This window comes from Equus asinus, chromosome 3 (assembly GCF_041296235.1).
Source record: "Equus asinus isolate D_3611 breed Donkey chromosome 3, EquAss-T2T_v2, whole genome shotgun sequence".
Lineage (NCBI taxonomy): Eukaryota > Metazoa > Chordata > Mammalia > Perissodactyla > Equidae > Equus > Equus asinus.
This window is the reverse complement of record NC_091792.1, coordinates 158135638-158149420: the sequence shown is the minus strand read 5'-3', so window position 1 is coordinate 158149420 and position 13783 is coordinate 158135638. Positions and strand designations below refer to the sequence as shown.

General features: G+C 57.5%; 1 protein-coding gene across 34 annotated transcripts in view; it reads left to right on the top strand.

Moving 5' to 3' along the window:
• Positions 1 to 13618, top strand: part of ABLIM2 (actin binding LIM protein family member 2) — a 166876-nt gene extending 153258 nt beyond the window's left edge. For 30 of the 34 annotated variants that reach the window (XR_011502376.1, XM_070506313.1, XM_070506316.1 and 27 more), the window contains 4 exons: positions 510 to 564; positions 1862 to 1920; positions 2065 to 2145; positions 11841 to 13618. Coding sequence is in view for 33 of the 34 variants with exons in the window: in XM_070506313.1 (XP_070362414.1) it covers positions 510 to 564; positions 1862 to 1920; positions 2065 to 2145; positions 11841 to 11954 (309 nt within the window). In the remaining variant the exon portion in view is untranslated. The remainder of the gene's footprint in view (positions 1 to 509; positions 565 to 1861; positions 1921 to 2064; positions 2146 to 11840) is intronic. The other 4 variants (XM_070506292.1, XM_070506318.1, XM_070506307.1 and 1 more) reach the window with 2 other exon arrangements.
• The last annotated feature ends 165 nt before the right edge of the window (positions 13619 to 13783 follow it).

Below are 13783 nucleotides of genomic sequence, written 5' to 3'. Positions count from 1 at the left end.
GTTCGCTGATGGTGCCGTGGGCAGGTGAGGGAGGCACTGAGACTGGTGGGGGGCTCTCAGGTCCACGTCCCTCGGAGGGTTGCCTCCTGAGTGTCATCATCAGTCACAGCCACTCTGTGTGGAGTGCTCACGACACTCCAGGCTCTGTCCTGCGGGACCCCCGAGCACCTGGGGATGGCTGGGTCTGGAGGGAAGCAGAGGCCCCCATGGATGGCCCCAGCACTGTGCTGGAGCCCCCACCTTGTGAACCGCCCACTGGGGTCCATGCCAGCAGCAGAGCTGAGGGACCAGGCACCTGAGAGCCGACTTTAAAGGCGGGTAGGAGTTGCCTGGAGAGGCAGGGTCAGTGGTGGCCTGGAAGGCATCCGGAGGCCTGTGAGCAAACCTGCCAGGTGTGAGGTGGGCACACCCCCTCCAGAGCCGGGCACCCAAGGCACGGTGGCACCGCCCTCCCTCCCCTGGGCTGCCCTGCAACCTGCCTCCCGCCACCCTCTCTCTTTCTTTTCCAGAATGCCAATCTGGCCCCTTGTGGAGCAGACCTGGATGCCAGCTGGGGCACGCGAGGTACAAAGCGGGGACCCCCTGTGGGTCTCTGGCTGGGGCAGGGGTTGCTAACACGTTTCCACAAGTCTCGTTCTGGAACCACCTCCTCTGGGGCCGGCTGGCAGAGGGCTCCGAGCACCAAGCACTGCGGAGTGGAGGGGGCTTGGGGGCGCTCATTTCCCCGCCTCTTCCAGTCGAGGATCAGTTTACCTCCCTTCTGACGTTACCTGATGCACTCCCTTCCCTCTGACCTCGGGTGCTCCCTCCGGTCCCCTCCTGGAGGGCAGCCAACCGTCCTGACTTATTCATCACTCCAGGCCACATGGGGAGGGAGCTCTGTGCTTGAATCACCGTCCCACACCAGGGCAGAGGCCAGCCTATCGCCCACTGCTAAACTTTGTGACAATACAGGAAGCAGAGTCACGGGCAAAAAGCCCCCAGGGTCAGAGCCGAAGGAAGTTGGCTGCGATCTCGCCTTCCACCCTGACTGGCTGTGCGGCTGCCCAGGGCTCCAAACCCGGAGGGTGACCTGTCGGGAGGTCGGGGTTACGGAGTGACGCTGGTCACGTGGCAGGTGCAATGCTCGCTCATCCACTGTCACCTCAAGGGTGACGGGGAAGCCTTGCTCTCGTGGGCATCTCGATGGCACGTGGGGACATTTGGGGACCGGTCCCCATCACCTGGGCCATGCGCCAGGGTCTCCCTCCCGAGACAGGCTTCCCTCGAGGTTCTGGGGACCCCGCCCTCCGAGGGTTCTCGTTCTGCGGCTCACGGAGGCTCTCCCATCCCTACGATTTCATTTTCTCACAAGATGCTTTCAGTCTGGAGGAAAACCTCTTAAAAAGCTAGCAGGCAGGGCTCAGTAATTTAAAAGGAGGAACTGAAGAGTTAAGAAGGTAGGACAGTAAGAGGCTGGCGGTTAGGTCCTCTGAGGCTGTCAGTCTCCACGCATGCCCAAGAGGTTGGTGGGAATGCTCACTCCACAGGGGGGTAAACTGAGGCAGGCAGCTTTCTCAGGGCGACCCGGACCACCAGGGGAGACAGTACTGCAGCCCAGGAACACACTGCCGCCTCCAGCTCCCAGTCTGGCCTGCAGCCTCCTGACCATGCCTCCTGCTCTCGGTTTCCACTGGAGCCCCTCGGAGCCCCTCCCTCTGGGGCTCTGAGGATTAGAGCCCGTGCAGGCCGCTGTGGGTCGGGGGACCAGCCACTGCGGGGGATGGGGTGGGGGTGTCCCCAGGACAGGATCACTTCCGCCTTTGGGACAAGTTCCTGCATGTTCTAAATGACCCCTGTGGTCTCACTCTTTCTCTTACAGAGTACAAGGTAAGAGGGGCCGCCCGCGCCCACGCTGACCCCGCGCCACCCGCCTGCCAGGTGAACAGTTCCTTTTGTTGTCTTTGCCCGTGAATGTGTGTGTCAGACACAGACGCAAGTGTGTCCCCCTCCGCCGGTCTGCGCTCAGCCCTTTGGCCCGGGCGCGCGCTTCCCAGGCTGACCCGTGGTTTCTTCTCCCTGCAGATCTATCCTTATGACTCTCTCATCGTGACGAACCGAATCCGCGTGAAACTGCCCAAAGATGTGGACCGGACGAGACTAGAGGTGAGAAGGGGGTTCTGGGGCGGTGGGGGGGGCGGTCATTCCAGCTGAGTGAGTCTCTGCAGGCGCCTCTTCCACGGCATCAACACTCACCACCCTGAGTGTCGCCATGGGGGCCAGCACAGGGCCCAGCACCGGGCTCAGGTCAGGGATGTGCAGCTCTTCAAAGCCTGGAGAATGTGGTCCTGTGCCCACCAAGGGTGGCTTTGCAAAGAGGGGCACAGCCGTTGGCAGCTCGAGCAGGAGAGGCTCCATATCAGTGCTTGACTCAGTAGCATTCGTCTGTTCCCTGAGTACCGACGTTCAGAAAATTGTCACAGCTCAAGATTTCTCATTTGACCATGTTCCCAGGAATCTAGAACAGCAAACTGATCTGTGCAGAGCGAGTGCATTGTTTGAAAGACCCCACAGGACGTCAGCACAGAGTCGGTATTTGGATAAGGTTTGTTGACTGAAGGGACTGACCTTGCTGACACCTCCTGCGACCCGAGATCCGAATATTTGACTTAATCCTCATGGTCATCCTATAGAGTAGTCAGCATCCAGCCGATGGACGTCTCCTCCTGAGCTGGGATGTGAATATTTCTCTGCCTTTTAATGACTGTTTGCTGGGGTCAGGGGTCTGGAGGCCTCAAGGCACGAGGCCACCCTGCCCCACCTGTGCCCCAGGGCTGGGCACACAGCAGGTGCTGGGAGCATCTGAGGCATGGTGTGTGTCCAGCCAGCGCCGGACCCTGCCTGCCTGCCCACCCGGTGGGGGCCCAGGCGGCTGCAGGAAGCGGGGAGCACAGGCAAGGATGCAGCCGAGGGGCACCAGCAGCTCCAGAGCGCTGCCAGGAGGCAGTTGGATCTGTAAAGAATTGCCATCTAAGGTGGGACAGACCGAGTGCCAACATCTAAGGAGGGGTGGGGCCCGTCCGGGCTCAGGAGGAAGCGCCCAGGTGGCCCTTGAAGGAGGGACCAGACTGATGAGCAGAGAGGGGAGAGCCTGGAAGGGTCATTCAGGCCAGGGGACCCAGGGAGTAAAGCCTTCAAGAGGGGCCTGCGGGACGTGCCCTGGACAAGAAGGGAGGCCTGCCCGATGCCGCGGAGCATGTGCCGGCCTCCCTGTACTCGCTGGCCGTGTGCTCTGGAGCCTTGAGTCCCACATCTTTAAGATGAGGATACTGACATCCCCTAGCAGGGGCTCTGTGCACACGGGAGATCACGTGGAGCCTCTGGGCCAGGGCACCGGAGTAGTGTTGGCCAGGAGGGGAATGGGGACACTGGTGTGGCCGTGGCACTGTGGGGAGGCAATCCATTTTGACCCTTTCTCTTGCAAATGATAGGAGTCTGACCCAAAGTGACTTAAGCAAAAAGGGAATTACTAGCTCACGTGACTGACAGATTCCTTCAGGTGTGGCTTGATCATGTCTCAGGACCCAGTTTCTTTCCTTCCATCTCTTAACGGTGATGCCTTTGTGTGTGTTGGCCTGGCTGATAGACAGACTCTCACCTCGCCTCTCCCAGCCTCAGAGTCTGCAGGGAGGAGACCCAGCTTCCCTCCCTCCCCCCCTCCGTCCCTCCCTCCCTCCCTCTCTCTCTCTAGTTCTCTCTCTATCTCTGTCTCTCTCAGTAGTCCCAGCCACAGCCTCATCTTCACTTCGTGGTGGGTAATCTGACCAGCCCTGAATTAACCAGCTTGACCCGGGGCCTGCGATGCCCCCGCTGGCCGGCTCAGCCACAGCCCTACCACTAGAGCTAGAGAACAGCTGAGACCACCTGAGCTGAATGGGCCCAGGGGTAGCTCAGAGCTCTGGGAGTGGTCCCTAAAGACAGGGAGGAGGGTGCTGGGCCACACGCAGTCAGCCAGCGTCCCGCTGCAGGGAGGCGAGGTGCTGAGGCTGAGGGGGGGGCGCGGGCGGGCAGCAGGGCCCTGCAAGTCCAAGGGTGCTGCAGCCCACCGGTGCGGCCAACCCGCCAAATCCCGCAGTCACCCGGGACATGTGAGGCATTGCACCAGGCGAAGGGCCACAGAGACCAATGACACAAGGGCCCTGCTCAGAAGGTGCGCAGTCTAGCAGGACATCTGGACCTCACCCTACAGAAGAGGAAAGACCACTGAAAAGTTCTGACCTGTTAGGATAAGCACGGGTCACCCGTGGGCAGGGTGGCAGGGGCCAGCTGGGGAGCTGCTGTGTGAGTCTCGGGGAGCAGGAAGCCCCAGGTATGACCTCCAGCCCCCGGTGCAGCCTGGCCCATGGAGGCGCTCAGAGAGGCACAGAGCAGGCCCAGAATCTATTAGGGCAACTCATGCTTGGGGGGTGCCCGCCGTGTGGTCCAGACAACCGAGTCCTGGGCGGCCTCTGCCTGGGCCTCACGTGTGACAGCCGTGCTTTCTCCTTGGCTCTTGCTGAAGTCGGATCCTTGTTAATTGTGCTATGTGTCTGCTATGTGTCCCAAGGACTAATGCCACTACTGTAAAATGGGGTGCTTCCAGCCAGCTGGGTGGCCGCCCAGTCAGGAACCGCCTGGAGGGCTCCTATTTGTTGTGTCTTTGTTCCTTAAAGGGCACGTGCCCTGTGGGCTAACTGCTCTCCCCACAAGAGGTGAGCTCAGAACCGGACGCCCAGTGTGCCTGGCACGGCAGCGGCCTCAGCGGGAGCCCGGGGAACTTGCTGCTTCCTTCTTGGGACTGGGGGCTCTCTAAATGACTCCCATCCCCCCTTTTTTTTGCTACAGTACAGAATGAAAGATGCAAAATATCACTTGGTTAATACGTGCAAACGTTCCCTTTAAAAAAACTGTGGCGACCCACGAGGTCATGGGTTTAGTCATTCAGATCTCCAGGAACACACCCAAGGGTGCGTCTCTTTGTGATGTTCTCCTCCTCGGCTCAGCCAAGCCAGGGGGCTGACTGGAAATGTTGCCACACAGGGGCCCGTCCCACGTTCTTCAGGGCCTGGGGCTGGGCTGTGAGCCAGGAGGGGCTCAGGAGCGGCCACATCCGGCAGGAGAGGAGGCACCTGGTGTTTTTATTTCAGGGGAGAGAGCTTTATTTTTAATATAAAAACAATTCATAACTCTTGTAAAACTCCAGAAAAATATGAAGAAGAATGTAAACATTGCCTGGAATTCCCCCCACGGAGTCGCGACTCCTGTGAGCTCTGTGGTGGACATGCTTCCGGAAGTCTCTGTGCACAGACCCACAGATAGAATCCTGTTTTGGATGAGGGGACGCAGGTCATTTGTGCAATCTGATGTCTGCTTTTTTCTTTTAAATTCTCGTGAACATTTTCCACGCCAGCTAATGCTGCTCCGCCCATCCTTTTAAACGGCTGTGTGGTGGCCCCGTGTCCGTGTTCCACACGCGGGAGGGGCCAGGAGGCAAGGCTGTGCTGGAGCCACCACGATTCTGCTCACGCCCCATTGGCTGGAGCCTGGTCACATGGCAAAGCCACATGCAAGGCAGGCTGGTCTGCTGTGTGCCCAGTGGGAGGAGAAGAGGGATCCAGGTGGGCAGCTGCTGGGGCCCCCACATCCCTGCCGGGTGGGTCCCCGGAAGGAGGACTGCCCCATGGAGTGCGCGAGGCGCGTTGTCGATCCTTCCTGCCAGTGTTAGCTGGGTCTTCCGTTCACTTGGTGCACGTGTGCCAGGCACAGAGCCGGGTCCTGGGGCTGCGTGAGGAGCAAAAACCAGCATGCGCTCTCCCTCACAGACTCAGTCTGACAGGGGAGGCAGGCATCAATCACCTGATAACCCAGATGAGTGTGTATAATTATACACCAAGATCAGGGCTCTAAAGGGGAGGAACATGGGCCTGAGAGTGACAATTAACTGGGTACAGTAAGTGTGCGTGCACATGTGTGTGTGTGTAAGGTGCGGGATGGCCAGTGGGGAGAGAATTCCAGGAAGAGCACACTGCACGTGCAAAAGCCCTGGGGCAGGAGGAAGCATGGGCCGTTTGCCTGTAAGAAGGCGGAGGTGGCTGTGCTTGAGCAGGGTGACAGTGAGGAGGGGCCAGGCCTTACCAGGCCCTGGGCCACATTAAGCAGTTTGGTTTTCAGTCTACAAGCAATGCCTTTTAAGCTGGGGGACAGCCTGATTAGGATGGTGACGTAGAACACCTCCCAGGCTGCATTGTGAGGCCTGGGGTGGCCGTGTGGATGCAGGCAGGCTGTTTAGGAGGCAATAAGGTTGTCCGGGCGGGAAATGATGGCATCTTGGACGGGGTGGTGGCAGTGCCGGGACGAGAAGTGGGTGGATTCAGGAAGTACTGGGGAGGTCGAGGGGGCAGGACTTGGTGACAGAAGGTGTGGTGTGGTGAGGGGCAGGGACCTGCCCCGGAGGGCTCAGGGCATCGGTTGGGGGGCAGGGGTAGTGGTGGTCACTCAGCGGGGCAGGACGAGCCCAGACTCTGACGGTGACTGACATTCTGGCAGACGGGATGTGGCCAAGGGGAGTCAGGATGCTCGGCCTGGCCAGTGAAGGGCGTACATGGGTGCCTGTGGCGCGTGGGAGGGGCTCGGTCCATGTTGGGGGCTTAGAGGTGATGTGACAGGCCTCTGCGTGCGGCTCTGGAAGTGCAGGCACGTGGAAGGCGGTCAGGTGACTCCTGTCACCTCAATGGGCAGAGCAAGGATCAGCAGGCCCATTTGGGGCCCAGTGTGAGGCCCTTCCTGAGACTCAGTGCTGTCTGTCCCGGGGGTCTGGGTCCGCCCTGCCCTTGGGAGCCCAGGGCCGTACCTTGGAGGATCCCGGGCCCGTCCTGCATTTGCAGTTACCTTCTGAGGGCCTGCACTGCCAGGGGCTTCCAGTCTGGCCGGGGAGCCTTGTCTGTCCCCAGGCCAACTCAAGTGTCCTCTCACTTGAGGCCACTCCCTGCCCACCTCTGCCCAGCACTTGCCAGAGGCATCACCCTTTTGTTCATGCTTCATCCTCTCGCCTTCCAAGGGCTGCATCCTGGTGGAGGGAGAGCACTTCGGGTCAGGCTGTGACCAGGTTAGGAATCCAGTCTCCATCATGTCTAGCTGTGTGGCCACGGACAAGTTGCTTGACCACTCAGTTGTTTTGTTCATGTCACTCCCACTTTACCAGCCGAGAGAACCGAGTAGATGACTGTGGATCAGGAAAAGCTTTCCATGGGGCTGGGGGGCTGGGGGACGGCCAAACACAACGATGGCTGAGAACTTAATGGCAGGTGGCCCTGTGTGAATGGAGGCAGAGTCCGCCACGGGGCTCTGCCACCAGGAGGAGGACGGAGACCCCTTCCTGATGCTCGATACTGGGACTAAGCAGAACGCTTGCAAACTTCTCAAGTTTGGCTTATTTACAAGTACTCATCCCGCTGACTACGCGCCAGCCTGTTCCAGCCCTGGACATGTCAGCACACGTGGTTTTCACAGCTCGATGCAGGAGCTCCAAAGGAGCCCCAGGAGGTGCCGAAGCTGGAGGGCTCCCCTGGGCCCGCGGCTCGCCAGAGGCAGAGCTGGGCTTCAGGCTGAGGCGTCGCTCGGAGCCCCTGCACGCTGCTGCCTCCCGGACGAATTACAGTCTGCAAGATGAATTTCTAACCCTCTTCCATGCCCCACTTCCCAATGCACACATGGGGACATTCTGCCCCTTACGAGGGTACAGTAGCCAGGGTCCCCCAGAGAACGGAACCTACAGGAGATAAATAGGTAGACAGACAGACGGCCAGATAGGTACAGACGGACAGAGACAGAGGTATATTAAGAAATTTACTTTAAGGAACTGGCTCACATAACTGGGATGGCAAGTCGGCAATCTGCAGGGAGGAGTGGATGCTCTGAGGCAGAGTTTCTTCTTCTCTGGGAAGGAAGCCTCAGTTTTTGCTTTGAAGGCCCCCAACAGCGTGGATGCCCCTGCACCCCCCCGCCCCCCATTATTGAGGGTGATCTTTACTTAAAGTCAACTGACTTGGGAACCGTGTCTGCAGACCACATTCACAGCAACCCCTAGACTAGTGTTTGGCCAAACAGCCAGGCACCGTGGCCCGGCCAGGCTGACACATGAAGTGTAGCCGTCACAGGAAGCAAGGGCTGCGGGTGAGCAGGTGCGAGAGGAGCTGCTGGTCCGGCCTGGGGCCTGGAGGCAGTGTCCCGGGAGTCGCCGGGCTGTGGTGTGGTGAATCCTTCTTGATTCAACACTCCAGACCTTTCTGAGGCAGGGCTGACTGCGGGAAGGGAGTGGCTCCTTGCAGTGGCATCTTGTGGTTTCCTGAGCAGCCTCCACCAGACCCTGGGGCTAAACGCGCACACCTGCGTCTGCTCCAGCAGTAAGAGCGCTCTGTTGGAATGCACCTGAGAAATGAGGCCCGCAGTTAAAGAATACCTCCTTTGTTCAAACTCCTCCGACTTGTCTGATGAGAACCTGCTAGACTGCGGGTGACGGTGCAGCTTCCCAGCCACGTGTGTCTGAGAGATGGGTCTGCACCAGAAGCCAGGACTCCAGGGCCTCCCTGCCCAGGCTCGGAGGACAAAGGTGAGCAGTCCCAGGCCAAGTGGCAGGGATGGGGAGGGAGGGGGAGCTGCAGTGGGAGCAGGGCAGGCAGGTGGGATCCACTCCTGCCACTCAGGCCTCGACAGAGGAGGGAGGAAGCTGGGAGGCAGGGTGACAGGGAAGGCACGCACACAGACAACACAGACTGTCCCTGGAGAAGGGTGCGAGACCGGGGTGAACAGACAGGCTTGTGCCTGCCCTCACGGAGCTGGGAGCCAGACAAGGTCAGCAGGGACCCAGCTCTGAGGAGCACGGCATGCCCTGCCCTCTGTGGGGCCTGTTTGTCTAGGGCAATCCAGGAGGGTCCCCTGGAGGAGGGGACCTGTAGGATGAGGAGGCGCCACTGTGTGAAATGGGAGAAAGAGCGTTGCAGGCTCTGGGGAGGCGTAGGGGAAGAAGACATCCTCTACCCTCTGGTCCTTCTGGTTGGGCTACAAATTAAATCGACACGAGACAGAGTAACGGGCGAGCATCAAACCAAGCGTGCATGCGTGCTTATGCGCGGGAGACGCTCAGAAAACTCACCAAAGACAGGGGAGGGTGTTCTTTGGATAAACACCCAGTAGTGGGATAGATGGATCGTATGGTTTTTCTATTTGCAGTATTTTGAGGGATCTCCATACTGTTTTCCACAGTGGCTGCACCAGTTTGCACTCCCACCAGATGTGGATGAGGGTTCCCGTCTCTCCACATCCTCTCCAACCCTTGTTTTTCTTGTCTTGTTAGTTATGGCCATTCTGACGGTGTCAGGTGATATCTCAGTGTAGTTTTGATTTGCATTTCCCTGATGATTAGTGATGTTGAGCATCTTTTCATGTGTTTATTGGCCATCTGTGTATCCTCTTTGGAAAAATGTCTGTTCAGATCCTCTGCCCCTTTTTTGATCGGGCTGTTTGTTTCTTTGTTGTTCAGTTGTGTGAGTTCCTTATATATTATGGAGATTAACCCCTTGTCAGATATATGATTTGCAAATATTTTCTCCCAGTTGGTGAGTTACCTTTTCATTTTGTTGATGGTTTCCTTTGCCTTGCAGAAGCTTTTCAGTCTCATGAAGTCCCATTTGTTTATTTTTTTCCCTTACCTAAGGAGACATGGTATTCCAAAAGCTACTGTTAAGACGCGTGTCGAGGAGGGTACTGCCTATGTTTTCTTCTAGGAGTTTTATGGTTTCAGGTCTCACATTCAACTCTTTAATCCATTTTGAGTTATTAAATTTTGTGTATCATGTAAGATAATGGTCTACTTTCCTTCTTTTTGCATGTGACTGTCCAGTTTTCCCAGCTAAAGAGACTTTCCTTTCTCCATTGTATATTCTTGGCTCCTTTGTCAAAGATTAGCTGTCTATAGATGTGTGGTTTTATTTCTCGGCTTTCAATTCTGTTCCATTGATCTGTGTGTCTGTTTTTCTGCCAGTACCATGCAGTTTTGATTACTGTAGCTTTGTAGTATGTTTTGAAGTCAGGGATTGTAATGCCTTCGGCTTTGTTCTTTTTTCTCAGGATCGTTTTGGCTATTTGGGGTCTTTTGTTGTTCCATATAAATATTAGATTCTTTGTTACGTTTCCTGGAAGAATGTCATTGGGATTCTGATTGAGATTGCATTGAATCTGTAGATTGCTTTAGATAATATGGACGTTTTCACTAAGAAATGGAAGATACTCCATGCTCATGCGTTGGAAGAATAAACACAGTTAAACTGTCCATACTAATTGCTTTCTGACCTGCCTCCCCATCAGGTGTGGGATCTCTGTGAGGTGGGGGCGGCCTGGTCTGGTTTATTTTTGTGTCGCAGCACCGGGTACCCACAGGGGACTAAAGGAGAGAGCCGAGGGCACGAGTAGAGCACGGCCCTTCACACCCCGTCTCTCCAGTAATCCTCAAGGCTGGCGCTCGCTGCTCCCCATGCTGCCAGCTGTCACACCCCGTGCTGGTTCCGGGGCACGGGGGCGGTGAGGTCCTCCTGTCCCTGCCCTCTGGTGCTCGTTCCTGAGGGAACCAGAACACAGCTCGCTGAGGGTTCAGCGGCTGCTGAAGCTGCTCCTGCTGTTGAATTTTTAGGGATTTTGCATGCTGGTTGTCAAACACAGCCGTTACTGAAAACCAAACGTAAACTTTACAATGACATAAATTATAGTTAAAGCAAAAGTAATAAACACTCAAAACTCATTCCTTCCTACCTTCTTCACTGCATTTTACTGCCGTCGATGTCTTGAGGTCGCGTCCATCTGTTGGATCTGTATGGGAGAAATATTCTACGGTGGGATGTTGCTGGGCGTGCACCGGTGCCCACTGAGCCAGGGCTCCAAGGACGAGGAGCTGTTCCTCAGGGCCTGTGCGGAAGACGGACGGGAGAGGATGGGAGCAGACACGTGCAGGGCCAAGCTCGGATCCGAGGGGCAGTTAGGGCAGGCTCTGCAGAGGTTGCTGACAGTCTCCGATCATAACAAACCCACTGGCCGTGTCTGTTATTCATCCCCGCACCTCCAGGAGGTGGTCCTAGGGCGACCCCATCATACAAGTGGGTAGTCTGAGGCTCCGGGAGGCCAGCTGCTCACCCAGCATCCCAGAGGCGCTGGTGTTCGTGCCCTTGACTGCCACGCTGTGCAGCCTCTCCATGTGCCCCCAGACGAGGCGTGGGACTGGGAGACCAAAGAGCCTGTCATGATCCCACAGCAGACACTGGGGACGGGGGAGGATTCGAACTCGGGCCTGGGCCTGGCTGGCTTCTTTGCTCACTTTCCACACCTCAGCTTCCTCGTCTGTGAAATGGGTTGTAATAAGCCATCCACCTCCTGCTCGCAAATTAGATGAAATTGAAATTAAATGAAATAGTAGACGTGACCACATGAGCCAATCCTCCGAAACCTCAGCAGTTCCCAGGCAGGTGGAAGGCCTCGTCCTGGCCATGTTTAGGAACTTGATCTGCAACGGGAGATGAGTTTGCAGACGTCAGGAGTCAGGGCTGCGGCCCCAGCTGGGCCGCTGGTCACCATGGGACCCTGACCCAGTCTCCTTCCTCTGGGCTTGGTTCTGTTGGCTGCAGAGCAGGAAGGGTGGGGATGCAGAGGGACCCGGGCAACTGGAGGGCCCTGAGCACGCTGTGGGGGGCCAGTGCCACCCATCCTGCCTCTGGTGGCCCACAGGGCTTTGCAAAGCTGCTAACTGCTCCCCTCTGGTTTTTCCTTTTTATTTGAAGAGACACTTGTCGCCGGAGGAGTTCCGGGAAGTGTTTGGGATGGGCATGGAAGAGTTTGACCGCCTGGCCCTCTGGAAGAGGAACGACCTCAAGAAGAAAGCCCTGTTGTTTTGATGGCCACTGAGGCTCCCGACCACGCGTGCCGGTGGCAGAGCTGCCGGACACCTGGCAGGAACCACGCAAACCCCTCCTGTTGCACCTGGCTCTGGCTTCTCTGTGTCGACAGGTGGCGGTGGGCACCCGGGCGGATGGGCTGGGCTGGGCTGGGGTGGGGGGAGGCCCCCCAGCGGGGCAGCCCCTGTTCCTGCCAGTGACCTCCCGCCTAGCTTAGGGCCCAGGCGCCTGGCTTTGCGCTGCTCCTTCCCGCTGTTGCTTCTCATCAGGGAGATGCTGCAAAGTAGCTGTCCCAGGAGACGGAGGGACATTTACACGGCCCCCGTGCGCTGCCCCGGCCCCCGCACTAGGCCCCTGGGGCACAGAGGTGACCCAGACTTGGGATTCAAGGAGGCTCGTCAGTGACGGGCGCCGACACAATCACGGTGGGGCACTTGGGTCCCAGCGCCCGCCCGCTTAGCCCCCGGAGGCTGGCCTGGCACACAGCGTCTGGCTCTCGGTGCCCACAGGCCAGGGCAGGGAGAGGGCCGCGTGGAGCGAGGGGTCACGGCTCGTGCAGCCATTTGTGACGAGCCTGTTTTTAGGGACGAACGTCACCTTGACGGGGCACCTTCCAGCAGGGCCCTCTGTGCACTGCATCTTTCTTCCAAATCATCCCCTAGATGCCTAAATGATATCTTTAAAGTAACACAGAAGTTTTTATTTTATTAAAAAGTATAGCCTACTTAAGCATAAGACGACATATATGAAGAGTCTAGTTTTGCGGTCCCACGGAAGGGGGGGCGCCCCCAGCCTTACTCTCCACTGTTCTGATCTGTGTGGTTTCTGTTCCTGGTGGGGGTCCGTATACATAGGGCCCCTTGTCTGTTTGATTGTTGCATTTTTTCTTTCTCACCTGTCACACGGGTCCCCGTAAAGGCAGACCCCCTAAATGATTCTGTTTGTAAGCGTGCGCCAAGGACAGCCACCACTGTTTTCCTGCTGGTATTTTCCATGTCTTGGAGACAAACCCCCTCCTCTGACGCCCAAAGCCCCAGAACGAAGGAGTTCCTCACACCCAGCCTGATCCCCATGTAGCTGTTGGTGTGCCCTCTTGTGACATAGCCAGTGGCGTCCCACCTGTCCCACAGTAAAACAGAGACATGCCTGGGAGTGAAGGCTGGTGCGTGGTCCTGAGACAGACACCCGGGGAGGGAGGGCCGGGGGACGCTGCCATCTGCGAAGTTAGCCGAGCGTCCTGCAGCAGGAGCCGGCCCGGTCCCCCTGCGAGGCGTCCGTGTCTGTAAGGAGGTGTGGGTTAAGGGGGGCTGCCTGTCACCGAATGTTCACCATGTGCGCTGAGAGGCTTATAAAACACTATAAAGATGTCACCACAGTCTGCTTCCCACTCTTCTCTGGAGCTGCATCTTCTCGTGTGTCCTGGATGTTCCCACCCGCGAGTCCACGTCACTCAGCTTCCTTCCAGCCCTGTCCCACGCCACGTCCCTTGCACACCTGGCTTCCCACCAGCCCGGCTTGGCCAGGGAGGGGCATGTCTAGCCCCTAATGTGCTTCCTCCCGTTTGGTAATCTGAGCCTGAGCAACTGGAACCCAGTGTCCTCATTAGTGCTCTGTCACGTCGGGTCCCAGGGAGGCCTGGAACAATAAAGGATAATATATTCTAACTTGTGCTAGTACAAAGCCACTTCTTATAAATGCACGTCGTTTCTAACAGCCCGGGCCGCCTTCTGCTGGTAGAGCTTGGAGCGGGCGTCCACCGAGAGTGGTGGCACCAGGTGTGTGCACCGAGTAGGGGCGATGCCATGAAGGGTGGGGCCCAGTGTGGGCAC